This window comes from Ctenocephalides felis, unplaced genomic scaffold (assembly GCF_003426905.1).
Source record: "Ctenocephalides felis isolate EL2017-DRISC unplaced genomic scaffold, ASM342690v1 CF-g0.4_SCAFFOLD_01886, whole genome shotgun sequence".
NCBI lineage: Eukaryota > Metazoa > Arthropoda > Insecta > Siphonaptera > Pulicidae > Ctenocephalides > Ctenocephalides felis.
Window position 1 is genome coordinate 137,790,065 of NW_020538040.1, and position 20,833 is coordinate 137,810,897.

At 29.2% G+C, this 20,833-nt stretch overlaps 1 protein-coding gene across 1 annotated transcript; it reads left to right on the plus strand.

Moving 5' to 3' along the window:
• Positions 1-4,121: 4,121 nt before the first annotated feature.
• Positions 4,122-5,208, plus strand: LOC113377993 (dehydrodolichyl diphosphate synthase complex subunit nus1-like). The gene is given in 3 exon segments (XM_026618480.1): positions 4,122-4,562; positions 4,662-4,937; positions 4,940-5,208. Coding segments are annotated over 3 exon segments (762 nt in total). The 5' UTR covers positions 4,122-4,261; the 3' UTR covers positions 5,125-5,208.
• The last annotated feature ends 15,625 nt before the right edge of the window (positions 5,209-20,833 follow it).

Consider the following 20,833-nt stretch of genomic DNA (forward strand, 5'->3'; position numbering starts at 1 on the left):
AGAATTTAAATGTAAATCTGGATCGCGCATGAATCCAATAAAAAATGTGAAGTTTGGTAAACAAAAATTTTAAAAGAACGTATTAAATAAAATCATATTTTATGTTAGATAATAAGTGAATATTTATACCGTCAGTTACTCATCACGTTAGACGTAAATGCTAAAACAGAATTCAAAGAATTACCACATGGTAGATTATAGTAAAGATTATAATAAGTTGTATCATAATTTATACATGATATATTTTCTGCCAATATTATACGAATATAAAAATTAAACTACATGGTAGGTTATAGTATTTTAATAATTTTTTATCATAATTTATACATGATATATTTTCTACCAATATTGTAAACAATATTACATCACAATTCGTACTAGTATTATCTCTATGTGCCTCAAAAACAATTTTGTTGATAACGTTTTTGTTGTGATAAATGCGTTTTGACATATGTATATTTGTATGCATTTATATAAATAATTTTTAATTAACGTAGTAACATCATGTCTTCCTTAAAAGACAAACTAATATTTACTCACAAGATATAAAACAAATTTAAAATGGGATATGCATTCCAAATCCATCATGAATTTGTAGAAAATATATTTTGTTAAATTTGGAGGCAAATCTTATTTCAAAAATAATAATATAAATATTTTTTATTGCTAATAAGATTTCTATTGTTTATTGTTTAAATGTTAATGTTAGAAGATTTTTTTATACTAAGTACAAGTCGACGAATTTTATTAAAATGGGAACATTATTAGTTATAAGAAGTGCGCTAATGAAGTTTCCAAAGATCTATTAGTGATTTTATTAGTAAGTATTTTTTTCGAAAGTATGAGATAAATGAGACTGTCCTACACACATGAAAGTGATAGTTATAAAAATTATGTAATGTGTATATATATACACATATTTATTTATTTATTTATGTTTATATATATTATTTATTTGATTACATATTGTATACAAAATCAGCTTTTAATATATTATAAAAATGTTATGTACTTAAATGTTTTACATAATTATCTCTTCTTACCCTATAAGCCCCTGAAATAAAGCAGTTTTACAATAACTAATTTTTGCTTTTTGTGCCATGTGTAGTATTTTTTATGGGTATTTATAATTTATATCTTATCATGAAGATATTCAAAAGAAAATAACTATTGATTATTCATACGTCAGTTTTAGCTTTGCAATAGTCCAGGAAATTTTTGCATAACATTAGTATAATTAGTTGTGGAAAATTATTCGTTACCTGTATTAAAAATAACAAAGAGCATTTACAATATAAATTGTTTAACTTGTTCTAAAATAATGAATCGCACTGTTTTAAAAAAATAAGAACAAAAATATCACTAAATCGTGGTGAAATTTAGATGTTTTAATTGGAATTCATACATCAGTACCGTAAATCAGTTTTCGGATATTTCCATCCTACGAAAATTGACTTTCATGAAACTTCCTCAAGTTATGAAAAGTTTATCGTCGGTGTCCATATCTGATTTTGTCGAACTTCGGTTTTTCGTTTTATATTTAAGATTTTATAAATATGTTTGTTATATTCCATAATTGTATTTGTCGTATATCGCACTGAAGATGAATAAAATTAAGGCTCGAATTGTATATTAGATTAATTAACAAATTATTGCTTCAATTAACTTTTCGAAAAAATACTTTGTTTCACCAGAAAATTTGCTATTATGATTTCTCGACGTTTCCAAATATTCTGAATCGTTTGACACCAACATTAGAAAAAGTATGGGTGTGTGCATGTGAACCAAAATTTGACCTTTCGTCGACGACCGAGCAATTTCTTCAAAAATTTAATAACCGTTCGAAAGATATCAGTTGGGAATCGTCGTGCTGATTAGTTTTTGCTAAAGATCACCATTTATTCGTAATTAATCGTTGGAAAAAATTTACGTTTTTGGTGAAAACTTTATGATCAATTTATGGTCTTAATAAACATTTTGAAATATTCTGAGCCTATAAAAAGTGGTTTAATTATAAAAATTTATTAAAGGTTGGAATATTGAACGCGTGTTTTATTGCCACAATTTTGAAAGTTTATAACTCTCAATGCCTATTGATTAGGTCAATTATTTACACATATCGGAAAGCCACACATCTTGCCTTAAAGCAAAATGCCATTTACACGTTTTATAATTTGATGTACGCCTGAAATTTTTTATTGCATATTTGTCACTACCCAAAATAATATATGAACACTTACTACATAAACTATTATAACATATATATGAAAAAGAAGAAACCAACAAAATTAAATAATAAACTAAAAGTTAAATAATACAATGATGTAGTAAGCCACATTAACAAATTGTAAATCAATCGTTTATCGTTAATCATGTGGCTTACCACATAATTTTATTATTTAACTTCTATTTCATTATTTAGTTTTATTAGTTTGATTTTTCATTAAATAATCTCTTTAAGATTTGTGGGTAGTGTTTTATCCAGATTTGATTTTTTTTAAGTGCTGATGATGACAGACATACAGTGCCAAAACGTACATAATAAATACTTCTTTATTAACTTCCCGTAGGGCAAGTTATAGTAATCGTAAAAAAATCGAAATCGAAAATTTTTATATATCTTTACGTTTCAGAGGTTTCTGAATATTTTGGCATACCGTAGAAAAAATGGATGTATGTGTGTGTGTATGTGTGTGTATGCGTGTATGTATGTATATATGTGCGGATACTAATTTTTGTCGACGATTTCGGGAACACCAATCAACCGATTTGAATAATTCAAAAAACATTCGATTAGTATAGATAAGGAGATGTGTTATGTGTTTCAAAAAAAATTTAATTTTTTGTCAAATTTATAGTTTCTCAAAAATCAAATTTTTTAGAAGTAAATATTTTTAAAAAATGTTAATCGTTTTTAAAAAAATAATAATTTTTGGTACGGGAAGTTCTAGCAATTTGCCTTAAGGCACGATGCCATGCGCCCCACTAGTTTATTAGTTATACTTATTATGAGTTAAAGTAATCGCAAAAAAGTTGAAAATGACCGACTATTTCGCGAACACGGGTCAACAAATTTGAATAATTCAAAAAACATTCGTTTCCTACTGGTAAGAAGACGTGCTGATTAGTTTTTGGCAAAGGCAGATCCAGCCGTTTCGGAGATACGGGGCTAAATTGTATTTCAGTTTTTGAGATATCGGAGCGTCCGATTTGAATAATTCAAAAAACATTTTACTTGTATTGACGAAATTATCAACTAGTGAAATTGTTGTAAAGGCAGGTGCAGTGTCTCCGGTCCAATAAGATCCAATAAAAAATTAAAAAATAATGCCATTTGGCGGTCAAAAATGATCATTTAGACATATGTAAATTGTATTATCAGATATATTATAAAGATTATAATAGTAAGTAAAAATATGTGTACACTTATGAGTTCAGGTTACACGTTTACACGTTAGACGACTACGCGGCGCTTACGCGCTTTGATATTTCGACTCCAAATCAGCTCTGTAGCGCGATTGCTGTATAAAATATTCATATTTTCAAAAAAAAAATCAAAATACAAAAAAATCAAAATATAAGAAAAATCAAAATTTTCCGAAGTTGAATTTTTACAAAAATTTCAAAATTTCTCAAAAATCTAATTTTTTCAAACTTTTGAAAAAAATTCAAATTTTTTTTTTTAATTTAGTTTTTGGAATAGTAAGTTCCAGCAATTTACTTTAAAGCACGATGCCATGCCCACTAGTTGCTTTTTATTTCGAATATTTGGCTGCAAATAAATATTTCAGGATGTGTATATAATTCTAACTCGGATAATAAATAAAAACATAAACGTATACTGCATATAAATATTGTTAATCATTTAGCTAAGAAATGAATGCTTGAGAAACTTTATTATATTTCTGTCAGCATTCGAAATACTATAAATAAACACACATAAATATATATATTTACATATAATATTTTTCCTATAATTTGTTATTAAAAATAACATAATTTTGATAAGTAATATTCGAAAATGACAACTTTCATTGAAAATAGTTGTGAACGGTGCGCACAGTGATAAGCCCTCTGTATATAATCGTGTGCGATGCAACAGTTGGTAGGCATTACAGCTGAAAGTTGAGTTCAAGTGATTTGGTATGAGTTGTATTCTTGTATTATGTGGACGTCTATTCTGTACTTGTTTTAAATGTCGGTAAATTTTAAGTTAAAACCATTTTGATTATGCTGCAACCGAGTAAAAACAAATACCACAATGGTTTTCGGCTTTTATTATGCTATCTGGTCACTAATCCACATAGTATACTCCTTTATAAAGATATTAATTTTCTTCTGGGAGTTTGTCAAAGTGAAGTGTTATGATCTTTCCTATCACGAGGATTCTATTACAAATGAAGTAGAATATATAAGTAGCAGTATAAAAGTTCTCACGAAAATTCCAAAGCATGTAGTACTGATATTAGGAACAGAAAGGCCTTCTTATGGCGATTTGTCAAAATTAATCATGTGGTGTATAGCCGCCGGGATTTCTTTCGTCAGTTTTTATGATCATAATGGTGAGAAAACTAACCTATTAACTTCATATATTGTGTAAATAATTAATGTTGTCATATACTTCTGAATGATGTAATCTCATGTAATCTGTCAAATTTCAGGTGTACTGAAGAAAAATGAATTTGAACTGCATAAAGCAATATCAAAAAAACGTAAAGACATAGAGGGCCGTATAGTTTGGGGAAGAAAAGTTAAATCTGACCATATTTACAAAAATGGATATCAAAATGACTGTATTGATCCTGTTACAGTAAATTTATTATCCTTGGGTGATGGCCGCGGTAGCTTAGTAGCCCTTACAAGACAATTAGGAGTTTTAGCGCAGTCTGGAAAACTAACATCATCACAAGTAACAATTGATTTAGTTAATAAACATTTAGTGACACGCCTGATCCTGAATTAGCCATTTATTGTGGCGATGTGTGCGCTACTTATGGGCTTTCTCCGTGGCAGATCAGAGTCACAGAGTTCCACCAATTATCCTCGCACCATAATATTAAATTAAATCAATTTATGAATATTTTACATGCATATAGTAAATGTGAGCAAAGATTCGGCAGGTAGATCTTTGCAACATGTAAATAAAAATGTCAAAAGCAGTTTCGATTGTAATAGATATATGTACATATGTATAGGCACCTTAAGTTAATAGCAAATGAATAACTTATTTTTATTAGCATTTTTTTAGTAATTCATACAAATATTTATTTGAATATGATAAATCTTTTGAATATATTGTGGTGAATGAAATAGAATGATATATTTAATAGATATTAAGTAGATTTTAAGTCTTGAATATAAATATCTGTTACGACTTTAGGAAAGTTAAATTTGATATTAAACTTTCATATAAAAATGCAGTGCTGTAAAAATGTTGATATAGAAGATTGGTGTTGGATTTGTAATTCTCTGTAAAAATAGAATTATATTTAATGTAAAATGCAATCAGTAGTTTTGTAAAAATATGATGCAAGAAATATTTTTACCGATTATATACAATAAATTTTGTTTTGAATCGCATCTATATTTCAAAGATGTAGAAAGTGAAGACAAAATAAATTGTATGCTAACCAAAACTTTTAATCTGTAATATTTATTTGTCTTCTTTTATTATATGAAATAAAAAAAATACATAAATAAAACTTATATGCAGAAAGTGTATTTACTGACCGTTTTTCAAATTTGCCGCCAGAATCAACCGGCTCATATTCAAAATACAATTTCAATTGTTTTATTTAATTATTAAAAAAACAATACGGCATATAATATAATCGAAGGCGATGACTTAATGTGATTTTCAATTCTTGACACCTAGTCAATTTGGTAAAAGTAAGTAAATAATTGTTGATTTATCCATATGTATATCGATTGGCGGTGCCATACGTCATAGAATGTTCATGGTTCACAGAACGAAGTGCACGGAGCGCACCGCACCCTTCTCTACCATCGTTAGTTTATATCGGTGACAGAAATTCGACCAATCGCAGAAGGCCCGTATATCCCCCCATATGATGTGTATCTGGCACCGAGAAAAGAACGACACAGCAGGGAGACCACAAACTGTTCGACGTCGAGCTGCCATTATTGTAAAAAGATAAAGTTAAGTTCTGAAAAGTACATTAATAAGAATTTTGTGTCAGTGCCCAGTAGTGAATAAATAGATCAAAGATATGTGTTATTGATTATTAATGTGATATTTCTTATGAAAGTTGTGTGATTGTGCGGGAAGACAGGCAGGCGACGGGTGGCCGGGCGAATCGGACTGGCACCAATTTGTAGCTAACGTTTTTGTGTTCAGCAGGTAAATAATCTATTCTACTAATTGTATATATTGCAACTGCTTTGTATTTTAATTTTTGTACCGTTTCCACGAATGAAACAAAAGTTATTTCAAAATCTTCGTACGTTTTCGTACAACATGGCGGACGTTTATCCTTGCTGCTGTCAAAAAATTTTTTTTCGCTCCTGTTCGGCCTGTGTGCGGGTACAGGGTGGATCGTGAAAGTGTTAAAATATTGTTGACCGGTTAAAGAAAATATGACAGTTGTCGGGTTGCATAATTGATTGTACACATGTAAGGCAGTAGTGTTGACATTTGATTAATATTCCCGTGATCGCGAGGCAAGTGCGAAATGGTTGTTCAATGATCGTCATATCCGATAGTTTTGTTTTGTGCAAATTCAGTGGTCAGGTGTTCGTGGGCCGGGTCATTGATAATTTGCAATCATCACATATGACATGTTACCGATGTAACGGCGGTGTAAGCAGTCTCGTGGTACGGATCAGGGCTGGGGTGTGCCTCTCGATAGTAGCATATTTGCCGGCATCAGCGTGTTCTGCATAGGCGTCGCCCGACTAAAACCAAACTAGGCAGTTTGAATGTTTTTCCTTATTTAAATCTCAAGATCGATTTCAATCAACATTATTTCGATAGCTCGTCAAATCAAAGTAGGCGAGGTCTTGTTTGTTCACTTAAAGGATTTTCCATCCGCAGGTTATGTTTGCAACATATTAAATGCTTGATATTTATATATAGGGGAGACTGGGTACGGTTGTGCCACTTTTTTTAATCAGCCAAAATTTTGTTAATTTACCTGTAATTTAAACATTTGTCTATGTGGAAATACTGAAATACTGTCCTTAAATACGATGGATTAGTTAAAAAATCAAATTATACAAGAAAAGGGCGAGTGTCACAACCGTCCACGCGTTCAGGGACGGTTGTGACAGGCATATAAATAGGTTATCAACAATAGCTATAAACACCAAAATGGTTTATAACGACTTTTACAGTCGTTAATAACAATAATATGTAAAACAATATACCATAAACATTTAAACAAACCTTATGAATAAAATATAACAATATGCAACAAAACATAATTTTTTAAATAAAGTTATCAAGAATTTTTTGTGAAATCTTTTTCTCTTTTTCTTTTTCTTTCTCTTTCGTATTCTGTCTTAGTTTACTTAAATTTTTTTTATTTGTTTAATCTTCATCCGAAAAGGACAAGAAATAACAATCGTGCCACAAAATTTGTCACAACAATCCCAACACATACTTTTGAAAACAAATCATTGTGCCTGAGCTAAAATTATCTAGACAAAAAATAATTGCTGGTAAATAATTTCAACTGGACCCTTTCTCTAAATTCGCTGTTATGACGACTGTCACTACCGTACCCTTGGCACAACCGTACCTAGTTTCTCCTACCTTATAATTTGCTCACTTCTTGTATATTTTTCATCACACTATATATTTCTTTCGGTAATCAATATTGACAGCATTTTAGTGACAAATAGTAATACAAAAACAAAGTCTGGTAAAAAATTGTTTATGGTATCTAATTACTGGTCCAATTGACACCCTTGGACACCATCTGCAACAAGCTTCCTCAATCCAGTTACAGCTATAATTAATCACAAGCCATTCGTGCATATGTATACTGACACAGATTATAATTGTTGAGAAATTTTAAATTGAATATTATTCATATATTCCAACACTACTAAATTAATTAGTGTTTTCAATCTCAAGTTCAAGCACCTAACAATAATCTAACATATAAATAATCGCAATATACGCATAGTTTAGTTGTTGCTATTTTAATGACCTCAAAAGCACAACACTTTAAAATAATACATTTTTATTAAATTAAACAGTAATTACAATAAAACATTAGTGTAGGTTGAAAATTATAATTTGTGTGTTTTTACATATTAACATTTAATATTGCTAATATGCATGATGGTTTCATTTGCGCAATACTATTATGTATTTTGCATTTTAAGGGGATATTCTAGTTTAGGGCATGAATTTTTATATCATCGTAAAGAGGCAATAAATTTCTATACTAACATCCTTTTTATAATTTCTTTATCAACGTTCCAAGAGCACAGGAAAAATTAAAACCAAAAATTTTTAATATTTTTAAAAAATTGCAGTGGGTGAGGTGGATGGTCTCTAAAAGTTGACATGCATATTAACATGCAACCTTCCTAGTAATCCGAATTTTAAAAAAATGTCAATCTAGAATGATGTCGCAACGGTATATACTAGGATTAAGTTAAAAAATATATTTTTGACAAAATGATGAATGTTTGAGAAAAAAAAAGGATTAATTTTTTATCACTTTTTTGTGTTTCTAGATTTTTTTAAATAGTAAAAATTATAATTTGGTGATGAGACTAGTATATGGCTGAGAGATGTCTATAAAGAAGAATCTCCGAAAATTTCAAGTAAATTGGTCCAATAGAACTAGAGAAATCGTAGGCAATTGTATTGAAAAAAAAAAAAACAGTTTTGAGAAAAACGCGTTTAATGTTTTGCAAAAGATAGGAAACAAACAAAAATAGCTGTATCTTCGAAAATGTATATTTTTTTAAATCCTCTCGAACACCTATTCCTAAATAGGTAAATATAAAAAATGTGAAAAAAGAAGAAAAATTTGAATTTTTTTGAATTTCTACTTTAGAATACCCCTTTAATGTATTTAATTGTATTTTAACTTGTCAGAGCTTAGTCAGAAAACTTAAGTCGATTCGTTTTTTATGATTTAAATTGGATCATTTTTCTAAAGAGTTTCCATTACGTATTCGAACACACTCTCTATTCCAAGCCGCTTATTTTTAACTATGTTCATATATACACGATCTTCCAATGTTTGGATTAGAGAATATTTTAGCCATGCCCGAGACCGATATAAATTAAATCTCAGTTTGACCAAAACTTAATAGGTCGATGATGCCAGTAATTTCCCTGTCGTCGTTAAAGGCAATTAGCTGTAATTGGATGGGAGGTCATAGGGCTTGTAAACTGGTGTTTTATTTTCATGACAGTTATCTTTTAATAGTTTTTATGTAATATACTACACCAAATATGTATATTTTATTATATTTTACTAGGAAGTAAACGATGTACATTAAGATCAAGTCTTCAACGTTCAAATTTGAAACATAGTTTCATGTAAAATTGTTTGAATTTATTCGCCAAATCCAATAAGATTTTGGAGCATCCAATCCAAATCCAATAAGATGATCATATTTCATTCATAATCCCAGGAGCATTGAAATTTCATTATTATAAATATACGTTGTTCATCCAAAGGTATAATTTTATGCATATACATTTTGTTTGTAATATACAGGTAACCTCAGTACAACACGGTAGTTACGTTCCAGAAAACTAGCGTGTTATGCGAATCCGTGTTATAAGGGACAAAGAACTAATACAAAAAGAGGGATTACGTTCCAAGAATTCAAAAAACATGCTACATATCATGATTTTATAATAAATATTGTTACATTTATTCATTTTTTTAAGAAGTAATATACATTACTTGAATTATGATTTTTTTCGTCATAATTAACAAGTATGATCTTTTTTTTGCAAGATATCCTCATCCTTTGAGCAGTTTTCTTTACTACATCCAGATCCGTGCATTATTTTTGCCAAAAAATTATATTTGCGATTGCAAAATATACTTGCTTTTAGCAAAATGATATTTATATATTTAACACATGCAAAGTAATCTTTATTAAACTTTTATACTTATTTTATTTAAAGAATTGTTTAAGAATTATTAAATATATTATGCGGATGATCCTAGAATTTTTTTCGATAGAACGTACGCGCTCTAATAATATATATCAAATTACAGTAGAATCCGCTTAGTATGACATTCAAGGGACGGCGAAAAATCGTCATATTAAGCGGTCGTCATACTAAGCGTACTGAAAAAAAAAAACAATTTTTGGCGAATATGTTATTAATTTCAGTAATTTAATACAAAAATTAAGGTAAAAAATGACACATACTAACAAATTGACAAATTTAATTAAAAATATGACATAACAATGCATTTTTTAATGTAAAAAATCTGTAATTTTTGTTTGAGTTTTAATTACTGGGTACAAATAGTAAAAAATATAGAACTTTACTAATTCAGTAAATTATAGCAGATGTTATCGCTTCCAAATTTTGAACACCAAGAATGAGCCTACTTATTTTTTGCACGAGGTCGTCCATGCCGGAAGTTGCCAAAGTTTCCATAGCGCGAATCTCGTGCAACATAGAGACCTGTGGTATGTGGGTAGGTATGTAGCGACCTGACACACAAGGGTAGTTCACAGTGGTGCCATACCATAACAATGTGCAATGAAAAACATGAACTCTATGTTATCGGAGGTGTAAAATCATGTCGGTCATTATACTTGGACCAAATTTTTTTTCAAAAATGGGTCATTATAAGCGAAATGTCAATGTAAGCGAGGTCAACATATCCGACTAGACAGCTGTTTTTTTAAGAAATTTTATATGGAAACCAAACTGCCTTTAAAATTACGTCATAATAAGCGGTTGTCAATATATCCGGCGTCATACTAATCGGATTCTACTGTAGTTATCTTTTGCACTAGTTTCATCACATTTATTGAGCTATTGTTTGGCGATTGTACTCATTTTAGATTAAATAGTTTGCTTTTTCATATGTTTTACTAAATTTCTTATTTTATTAAAACTTTCCTCAATTCTTAAACCGTGTTATGCGAACCCGAAAGTACCGTGTTATGAGGGGATGGTCTCAATTCTTAAACCGTGTTAGAGCGAATCCGTGTTATAAAAGTACCGTGTTATGCGCGGGTTACCTGTATTTTGTTGGTAAAATCATAATTTTTCAATTCAAATGTCTACAATCAAGCTTATAATCTTTACTTGGTGGGAATCTGATTAGATCCCAATGTTTATTATCTCTTTGTTAAACTTGATATTTCATATAATGCTTGGAATTGCTGATACACCTGATACAAATTCATTTACTATTTTTAGGGCATGATGTATATGTACATTTATTAATATATAAATGCTTATAGTTTTTTTTATATAATTTGTAAATTGCTCCGCTTGAAAATAGTTTCTGTAAGATTAAAATATGATTTTAAACACCAATACATTTTGGGGAATTCATGCAATATATATCATCAGTATTAGAACAAAGATTTAATAATATCTATCATGTAGAGATTAAAACAAAAAAGAGGTCAACCACTGGGTTGCCTTTTAGTAGCATTATGTTTTGGAATCAACATGTTCTGAATCGTGCCAAAAAAAGAAAAATAGGTTTGATCTTGATCTCTCTCGTTATTTCGCATAATTTTATATCTTGTCATTATTTGTGCTATATTTGTTTTAACACTGTCATAAAATTGTTTGTGAATTAAATATCAATTATAAAATACAATAACAATGCTATGTTGAAATTAATATTGTAGTAATAATTAATTATTGGCATAAATTCTAATGGCAGATTCATTGGTAAGAATGGTTCTGCAGATTATTGCATTCGTTTGTTGTTTATTAATTAAAAAATCCAATAAAACTATGTTGAATTTGATAAGAATTACTGCAATATCATTTTGCATTAATAAAAAGTCTTTTTAATTTCATTATATACATCTACAGGTGACCCCCGCATAACACGGTAGTTACGTTCCAAAAAAGTAGCGTGTTATGTGAATCCGTGTTATATACTAAGAGAGGTTACGTTCCAATACTTCAGAAAAACATGCTACAAATCATTATTTTATAATAAATATTGATATATTTATCAATTTTTTTAAGGAGAAATATACATTATATGAATTATGATTTTTTTGCAAGGTATCCACACATCCTCAGTGCAGTTTTTTGTACCTCCAGATTCGTGCAGTATTTTTTTTGCAAAAACAATATATTTGCGATTACTTGCTTAGATATTTATATATTTACCACATGCAAAGTTATCTTTATTAAAATTTTATGCTCATTTTATTTAAAGGATAATATTTTAAGACTAATTGTTTAGATACGTTTAGAATTTTTTTCTATAGAACGAATAATAAGTATCAAATTAGTTATTTTTGCACTGTTTCATCACATTTATTGAGCTGCGGTTGTACTGCGATTTAACTAGTTTTAGATTAAATAAAGTTTGATTTTCATAGGTTTTACTATATTTTTTTCATTTTATTAGGGCTTTGCTCAATTCTCAAACCTTGTGAGAGCGATCAATTCGGTGTTAGAGCGAATCCGTGTTATAGACGTACCGTATTATGCGGGGGTTACCTGTATATTCATCGTGTGATCTTTATATCACTTTATATTAATCGCAATCGCAATTTTTTAGTCAGTTATATCTTGAAATTGTACTTTTTATTATTTGCGCTCAAATGCCCATTTCATTTTTCCATTATGTTCATCCTGCTTGCCTTAGAATCCAATAAGAATGCAATTCGCACGTGCGTCAGCAATATTAATATTAATGAATGTGTGTGATTGATAATAATAATAATCTTATCATAAAACTTGATATTCACTAGACATTGTAAATATTTGAAAATAACTTAAGCACCTAACAGAAAATTTGTTCATTTAGCATTAATAAATTTGAGACATTTGAGGTCATATGAGGTTTACTATTGTTACTAAGATTCTGAATAACCAAAATTGTTTATAAATTGTATCAATGTAGCATATACTCATTTAATTCGAATTTATCTTATTAGAATGATGCATATTTTGAAAATATTGTTTGGTAATATTTAATAATATTTAATTTTTTTCTCTCTTTTATTAATAGTAATTAGAACATAAATAAGTGATAATTGATGATAAAACAAATTTTCTATGAATTATAAGACTTTGAATTAAAATTAAGGAGATAGATTAACCCGCTACTTGTTGATATGGTTTACATTTGACATGTAATGGGATTACACTAAGAAGATTAAATTATATTGAGTATTAAAGAAAAAAATACTGAAACGCTTAAAATATTGATTTCGCACACTAGAAATAGATTTTATAATATTATGATGTTAAACTACAATAAATAGCAGTATGTACTTTACCATTGATATTTTTCATACATTATGTATTACAAAATTTAGTAAATTTATTCTTAAGTTGGTATTTCAAACGTCGAATAGAAAAGAACATTATTTCAGCTCTAGCTAAAATTATTTAATGAATAAATTGGCGAAAATCAGTATTAGATAAAAAATCTAATGAAAATCTCATTAGAAACAGGATAGTTCGCTACTGGGTTGCACTCCAGTAAATTTGGATTAAGAAGTCACATCACAACAGCTCATAGTAATAATAATAATCTTAAATATAACAAATATAATTAATATTTGTTCGTATAATTTCACTGTATAATTCCTTTGAACATGTACAGTTTGACAATATATGAAATTTTATTTTATTCTTATATTTTGTAAAATAACAGTGAGTTTTTACTGGTGTAATCATTCCAATGATATGCTAACGAATTTTTATACTTTATACTGTTCTTATATAACAAATTTCTTTTACTTACTTTTTACTTTATTACTTTTTACTTATTTCTTACTAAGGTATTTTACTCACAATCAGGTATTTTACTCAGCACATAGATGTCCTTTATTTTCTTAGCAAAATTTTGTATAACTGTCAATTTAATATGTGTTATTATATAGTAAAATGTCATTAAAAATACAAGGTTTTTATGATTCAACATTATTCACTATGATCTGTTTACAAGACTTCATATTTAAGAATTTAGAATGGTAAAAATAATACGGTTTTGATCATATTCTTTTATTCAGATGAGTAGACATAGTACACAATAATTTTTAAAATATTTTTGAGGAAGTATGTTCAAATTTTGTATCTATGCGAAAATATTAACGATAAATCTATATGTTCAATTTCAAACTTTTATTTCATAATTCAATTACATTCATTTAATTTCAAAAGCGCCATACACTTTGCAACTAAAATTAATAATTGACAATTTCACTCAATGACAATAATTTTGACAAAATGAATTTCTTAAATTGAGGACTTCGAAACTTACTTATTTTAAATTTGTTAGTTCCTTTTCTGTGTTATCGCTTTTTACTATTTTCGTATTATATAATTATTTCTACAAAAACATTCTAATTGCACACAATTATTTACCTTGTTTTATATTTTACCTATTCTTTGTCTTCGTGTTGAAAATTTTCATCCAAATTAGACCTAATATTTCATGTGAATATAAAATTTTTAATGACTTATGTTTTTATTTTCACTCGAAATCGGAATCAGCAAAATAAAAATATGGAGTGTGTCTTTAATTACATTACACTAATCTTTTTAAGCTTTTTAATTAATTAAATCAAATGTTAATTTGCACATTTTGAATTATGAGAGGAACGAAGAATAATATGTAATTCAAAAGAAACTTGTCATGAGTGTCAATGCCCTCTAATTATTGAAAAATTGGATCTTCCCGTTCTATAAACAAATATCACACGAATGTTATTAATTACAAATCGCGAAACAATTGATGTTTTCACGAAACTACTAATACATATACATTTGTTGATTCGTCTTTCCAATAGCGTGACAAGTAGCATTGTTTCTAAGATATGCAAACATTATTAGAGGCTCTATAAATGCAAAGAAACAACTTATTTTCGATATTATTTTTTTTTATAAAACAATATTGATTTAAAACTATATATAATAATGTATTTGGTCTACCGGAAAGTTCTGTCCGTTTGTGGAATAAAACAACATAGAATTCTTTTTCTTTCGCCTTTAACTTTATTGTATAATATAATTGCCATTATTATTAATGGTCCTTTTGCCAGCGTGAGGGTAATTTGTATATACCATTTTTGAAAAATGTTTCATTTTTAGATTCGAAAAATTGAAGAAGTGCTTGACGTTTCCATTTTTGGATTTTTTGCCCGCCAAAAGTTTTGTGAAGTCGAAACCATGTGATAATCAGAGGTGTGGTATGTAAGTTATCATCCGGTTCGAAAAAGGCTCGAGTTTGTTCCGAGCAAGCAGAAACAACTCGATCATCCTAAATTTTCTGACCTATTAATGTAGCACGCATCTTGAATAACCAGTACATATTTTTTAAATATGGTCTGAAATGGTTTCTTGAGCTAAATTAACTCTTTCTGCGGTCTCCAATGTTATCACAAAAGGATCATGCTCCACATTACCTTCAAAACATCATCGTCGATCGAAAAGGCTCGCATGACTAACAGCAGAAAGGTTGATATCACCTGTTTCAAATTTTTTGTACCATCTTTTGCCTATCAGCAACTGTATCTTAAGGAGTTAGGGGTACTCAGAGGCACGAAAAAATGAGAATTTTTAGTAATTTTTTTTTGTTATTAAACAGTATTTTTTTTACAAAAATAATAATGCGGTAATAATATTATTATACAATGTTGTGACTTGAAGTAATTAACATTTCAGAAAAAAAAAATATTTTCAAAGTTATAGCTGTTTTTGTTCATCCAGTTTAAAAAAAAAACGGTCCTGGCGGTGACAGTCATAACTCTTTGGAGATTCATGTAAAATCAATCAAATAAAAAAAAATGTTTTTTAAATAGATAATCCTAGGCCTGGTCGAAGCTTTTCTTTTTTTTTGCAAAAATTAAAAAAATGTCGGCATTAGAAAAAAATCTAGGTTTTTCGGAAGAAATCAACAGTTAATTGATCTTAAAAAATTTAAATTTTTGAAAAAATAAAAATCCTTTGATCAGGCCCGAGTTTATTATGTATTCTAAAAGCTGTATAAATTTCATTGAAATCTACTAAGCGGTTTTTGAGTTACAGTTGTCACCAGTTCAAAAAACATAGTTTTGAGAAAAACTTGTTTAAAGTTTAAAGTTTCACATTGGATTTACACACAGAAATACGAATTATCGAATTACTTAAACCGAGTCATCTATTTCTTGGCCGTATAATAGTTCATCAGTCATTGTGGAAGTTTCCAAAATTTCCATTTGCTGTTGCCTACGAAGCATTCTGGCCTGCCGAGTGTTCTCGTTGATCTGCCACTTTCACACGTGCAGCATCCAATTTTTCAGCACACCGATGGGAATTATACCCACAATTAAGGTCCTAGGGTATCCATAATCAATAATAATGATCATGCATATGCATTCAGCAATTTATACGATAGTAGAACTAGTATGCACGGTTTTTAGGCATATTTTTCACACTAGTTGGTGTAAGCTCTTAATTTTTTTACGATTATAGATTAAAGTAAATTATCATTGCTGAGATTGTCGTAAATCGGTTTAATAGTTTTGAAAACATCTGAAGTAAGGGAGAATAATCTTGAGTATAAGTATCGAGCATTCCACTTGCTTCAGCGCGCTGGTAAGAGTCCAATAACTCAAAAAGTAATCATCGGATCAACTTGAAATTTTCAGAGAATATTTTCAAGATATTACACTTAACGAAAATGCAAAAAAAAAAACAAAAATTGATTTTTCAAAAATTCCAAGTATTCCTAACCCCTTAAGCAAACATTTTCAATGAATTTCTACGTGCTTCAATAGCATTTTTAACTTCCCTTTAGTAATTTCCCGTTATAGTAATGGGCTGAAAATCGAAAATGAAGAAATTTTTACATTTCTCGACGTTTTGAAGGTTTCTGAACATTTTGGCATACCTCAGAAAAATGGATGTGTGTGTGTGTTTGTATGTCCGCATTTTTTCGTCCACGTTTTCGGGCGCACGGATCAACCGATTTGAATGGTTTTAAAAACATTCGATTCCTATTGATAAGGAGATGTGCTGATTAGTTTTTGGCAAAGGCAGGTCTAGCCGTTACGGAGATACGGGCAAAGAGTGCAGAAAATACAAATAGGGTTTTTGAGAGAAAGGAGTATCGGATTTGAATGATCTAAAAAAAAACATTCAATTTGTAATGATTTGGAGAAGAGGTGATTAGTTTTTGGCAAAGACAGGTCCGCCATTTCGAATATACAGAGCTAAATGTGCGAAAAAATGGCAGTTTTTGAGTGAAATAAGCGTCCGATTTGAATGATTGAATTGAATGAAAAAACTTTCTGCTTGTATTGACAAAACAATTGCTTTTGAGGATAAAAAATTATTAAATCTGTTTTTATTTTCCATAAAATATTTTTGTAATTTTGGATTAAAAATTCAAAAAATTACCCAGGCTAAGCACCACTCTAAGTCTAAGCGCCACTCCGGTACAAATGTTTACGCAAGTGCGTTTAGACTGTTTATGTACTGGAGCACTTTTCCAATTTTATGAAAAAAAAAACTATTGAAAAATTTCAAAATGCCGCCAAGCTAAGCACAGTAATGCACATAATTATTTGCAAATGCGTTTAGATTGTGACTATACGGGAGCACATTTTCAATTTTGTGTAAAAGAATTAGGCAACTATTTTTGTTTTTGAAATTGAATTCAAAATGAAATGACGATTGTTAATGTTCTGGAGATGAATTGATTTATAATTTACAATTGATTTGCTCAGATATAACAAGATAGCAATACTACTGAAAGTTACTGTATTTGTAATAATATATTTAAAAACGTTTAAAATTTCTCGAATATTTCATTACGGTACGGGAAGTTCCAGCAATTCAACTTGAGGCATGATGCCATACACCACTAGTTTCCTTGTTAAAATTTGTATAAAATACAGTGGCGTAAATGAACTTTATCAATCGTCATGGAAATACAGTCATTTCACACTTCAGACTAATGTGAATCAACTTCATTATGGTTTATTTCGTACGTCAATATGTATATATTAAACGATAAAAATGTAAGGCCAATGTAAGGCAAACATGCAATAAATAAACGTGGCAAAATGATGCCAAAGATTCAGATAGCTCCTTCCGGTAGACCTAGTATTATTTTAGCTTTTGATGAACAATGAAAAATATAAATTTGGTCGATAACGTAACAAGTGAAGGAGAGGGAAAAAATTCACCAGATAATGATTGTGGAAAAAAAGGAAACTGGGCCGAACATATTTTGATAATATTGAGGACTTGCGTCAAAAGAGAAAAAAAAACAGAAAAGTATAATAAAAAGTAAACAATAAACAAGAACTGTCACACGATCGACCTGTCTTCGGACAGTGCACCACCAATAATTTTGAGCAAAAGTAATGTATCATAAAATGCAGCCTATGTTTTATTTTAGTAATTTTGCGTCAGTACGGAATCCTTAGCGCATGGGCTCATTTTGCTGTCATATCACATATGTAGTTATTGAGCTGCGCTCGCAAAGTGATAGTGTACACACACAATATATATATATATATATATATATATATATATATATATATATATCGATACACATCATGCTACTTTGTAAAACACAACACGATATATAAATATTATGAATTCTGTACATTTCTTCATAGTAAACAAAATTTGTTTCTAATATTTTACATTGTCGAAACTATAATATGATTACTCATAAATGCAACATGACTAATTAGATTTAGTAATCACTGTTAATTAACTATATAGGCATTCCAACTTCGTAATTATTATACATGAAATATTTGTGTTCCATTTCTTGTTTACATTTTAGCCATATGAGTGTTATTCTTTTCGGTCGGTGTCTTCCATTTTTAGCTCATTATTCTTATACATGAATACAAGTTGAGTAATACAGTTAGTATTATTTTAAATTTAAACACTAAAATATTTGATATTGAGTTGTGTAAGGACAAGTATATTATTAGCTATATTTAGACACTCCAATCATTAATATTCTAATCCAATTGCCTAGACGTGATATTATATCGTGATAATAGGACGTGATGGTGCTCATGTTACTTTAGTGAACTAGGCCGTCAAGTGACGTACCATATCATAACAATATTTATTTGCATAAACACACAAACAATTGTTAGAATAATATCTGCACTTAAACATCCATAATTTTTATTGCATTAAAACTGAATAATCTTTAAAACAACGATGTTGTGATAACCTCAATTCGTGTAAGAAGTGCGAACACATTTTGACTGATGTGCCATCAGTTTTGTAGTGCACATTGTATGTGGCACAGCATAAATCGTGGCTTCCAACCCAAGTTTTACATGGACATCAAGTTTACTTGGGATTTTAATGAACCTCGCCATGGTGATAGAGTTGATAGTGAAAACGAGCCCTTTAAATATTATAGGCTTATAAGAAGTGGTTTAATTACAAAAATTAATTAAAGTTTAGAAAACTAAGGGTGCGCGCTATACGTACGTGCATAGCGTGATCAGTTCATACAGTGGGATAGCCCCCAGGTTTAAGGCGGGTTAAATATTATCTATATGTATGTATATATGTATAAAGCATGTATATATATATATATATATATATATATATATATATATATATATGAGATGAATAAATTATATGTACATGTATGCATGCATATGTGTATATTTCAATCATTTACCTTCGCTTCATAAATTTGCTTTCCGACGCCCAGCCGAAACGGGGTTGATAGTATTTACGTCAACTGTGCCAAAAACATTTAGAAAAAAAATATCTTTCGTTGTTTGGAAATTGAGATTTCAAGTGCAACTTAGAGCTTTGGTGAAATTATGACTATTTTTCGATTATTGTGGTTAGCTTTTATTAACTATGTTCATTTAAACTTTGCAACCGTAACCGTGAATAATATTTCTCTGACTAAAGTGAAAAATATACCACAATTGTCCCAAGTTTTCAAGAATTAAAACTTTTTATTCAGCTATGAATTTATTTTTTTTAAATCAGGCGACCTTTTAAAAAAAATGTTTTAAAGTGTGATGGCGAGTTTCATCAAAAGTTGGCGCATTTATTCAGAATTATTTCAGGACTAATCATTGTAATCAAAATGGTAATCTCTTTGAAAATCCTATTATTGAAAATTTTCGAGTATAAAATGAAACTTAAAAATGACACGATTTTTGCTAGTAAATACATTTTACTCACAATCAGTTCAAAAGTTTTACACGCGCAGATAAGGGAACATTTGAACTGTTAAAATGTACTAGCAAAAATCATGTCACCTTTAGGTTTTAATTTTTTCACACAAAAATTTTTCAATAATGAAATTAAGTTCTATACTATTTTACAATCAACACACTTTAGTTAATTTTTTTTTTAAATCTCAAAGTCGACCGATTTTAAAAAAAAATAAATTGATAGTTCAAAAAAATTCTTAATTTTAATAAATTAATGAACAAAATTAATAAAAATTAACTATTATAACCGAAAAATTGTCATGATTTCATCAAGCACTAGGTTGCACTTAACAGCTCTAAACATTTTTTTCATACTTTTACTTTCGTGAATATTGTATTTATTTTTAAGTGCGACTGAAAATAGTTTTAGGCGGGAGGGTGCATTAATCATGTGCACCTTAAAGGGGGTCACAAAGAATCATAATATAACGTGGTGGAGGGGAGGGTCTAGTAAGAT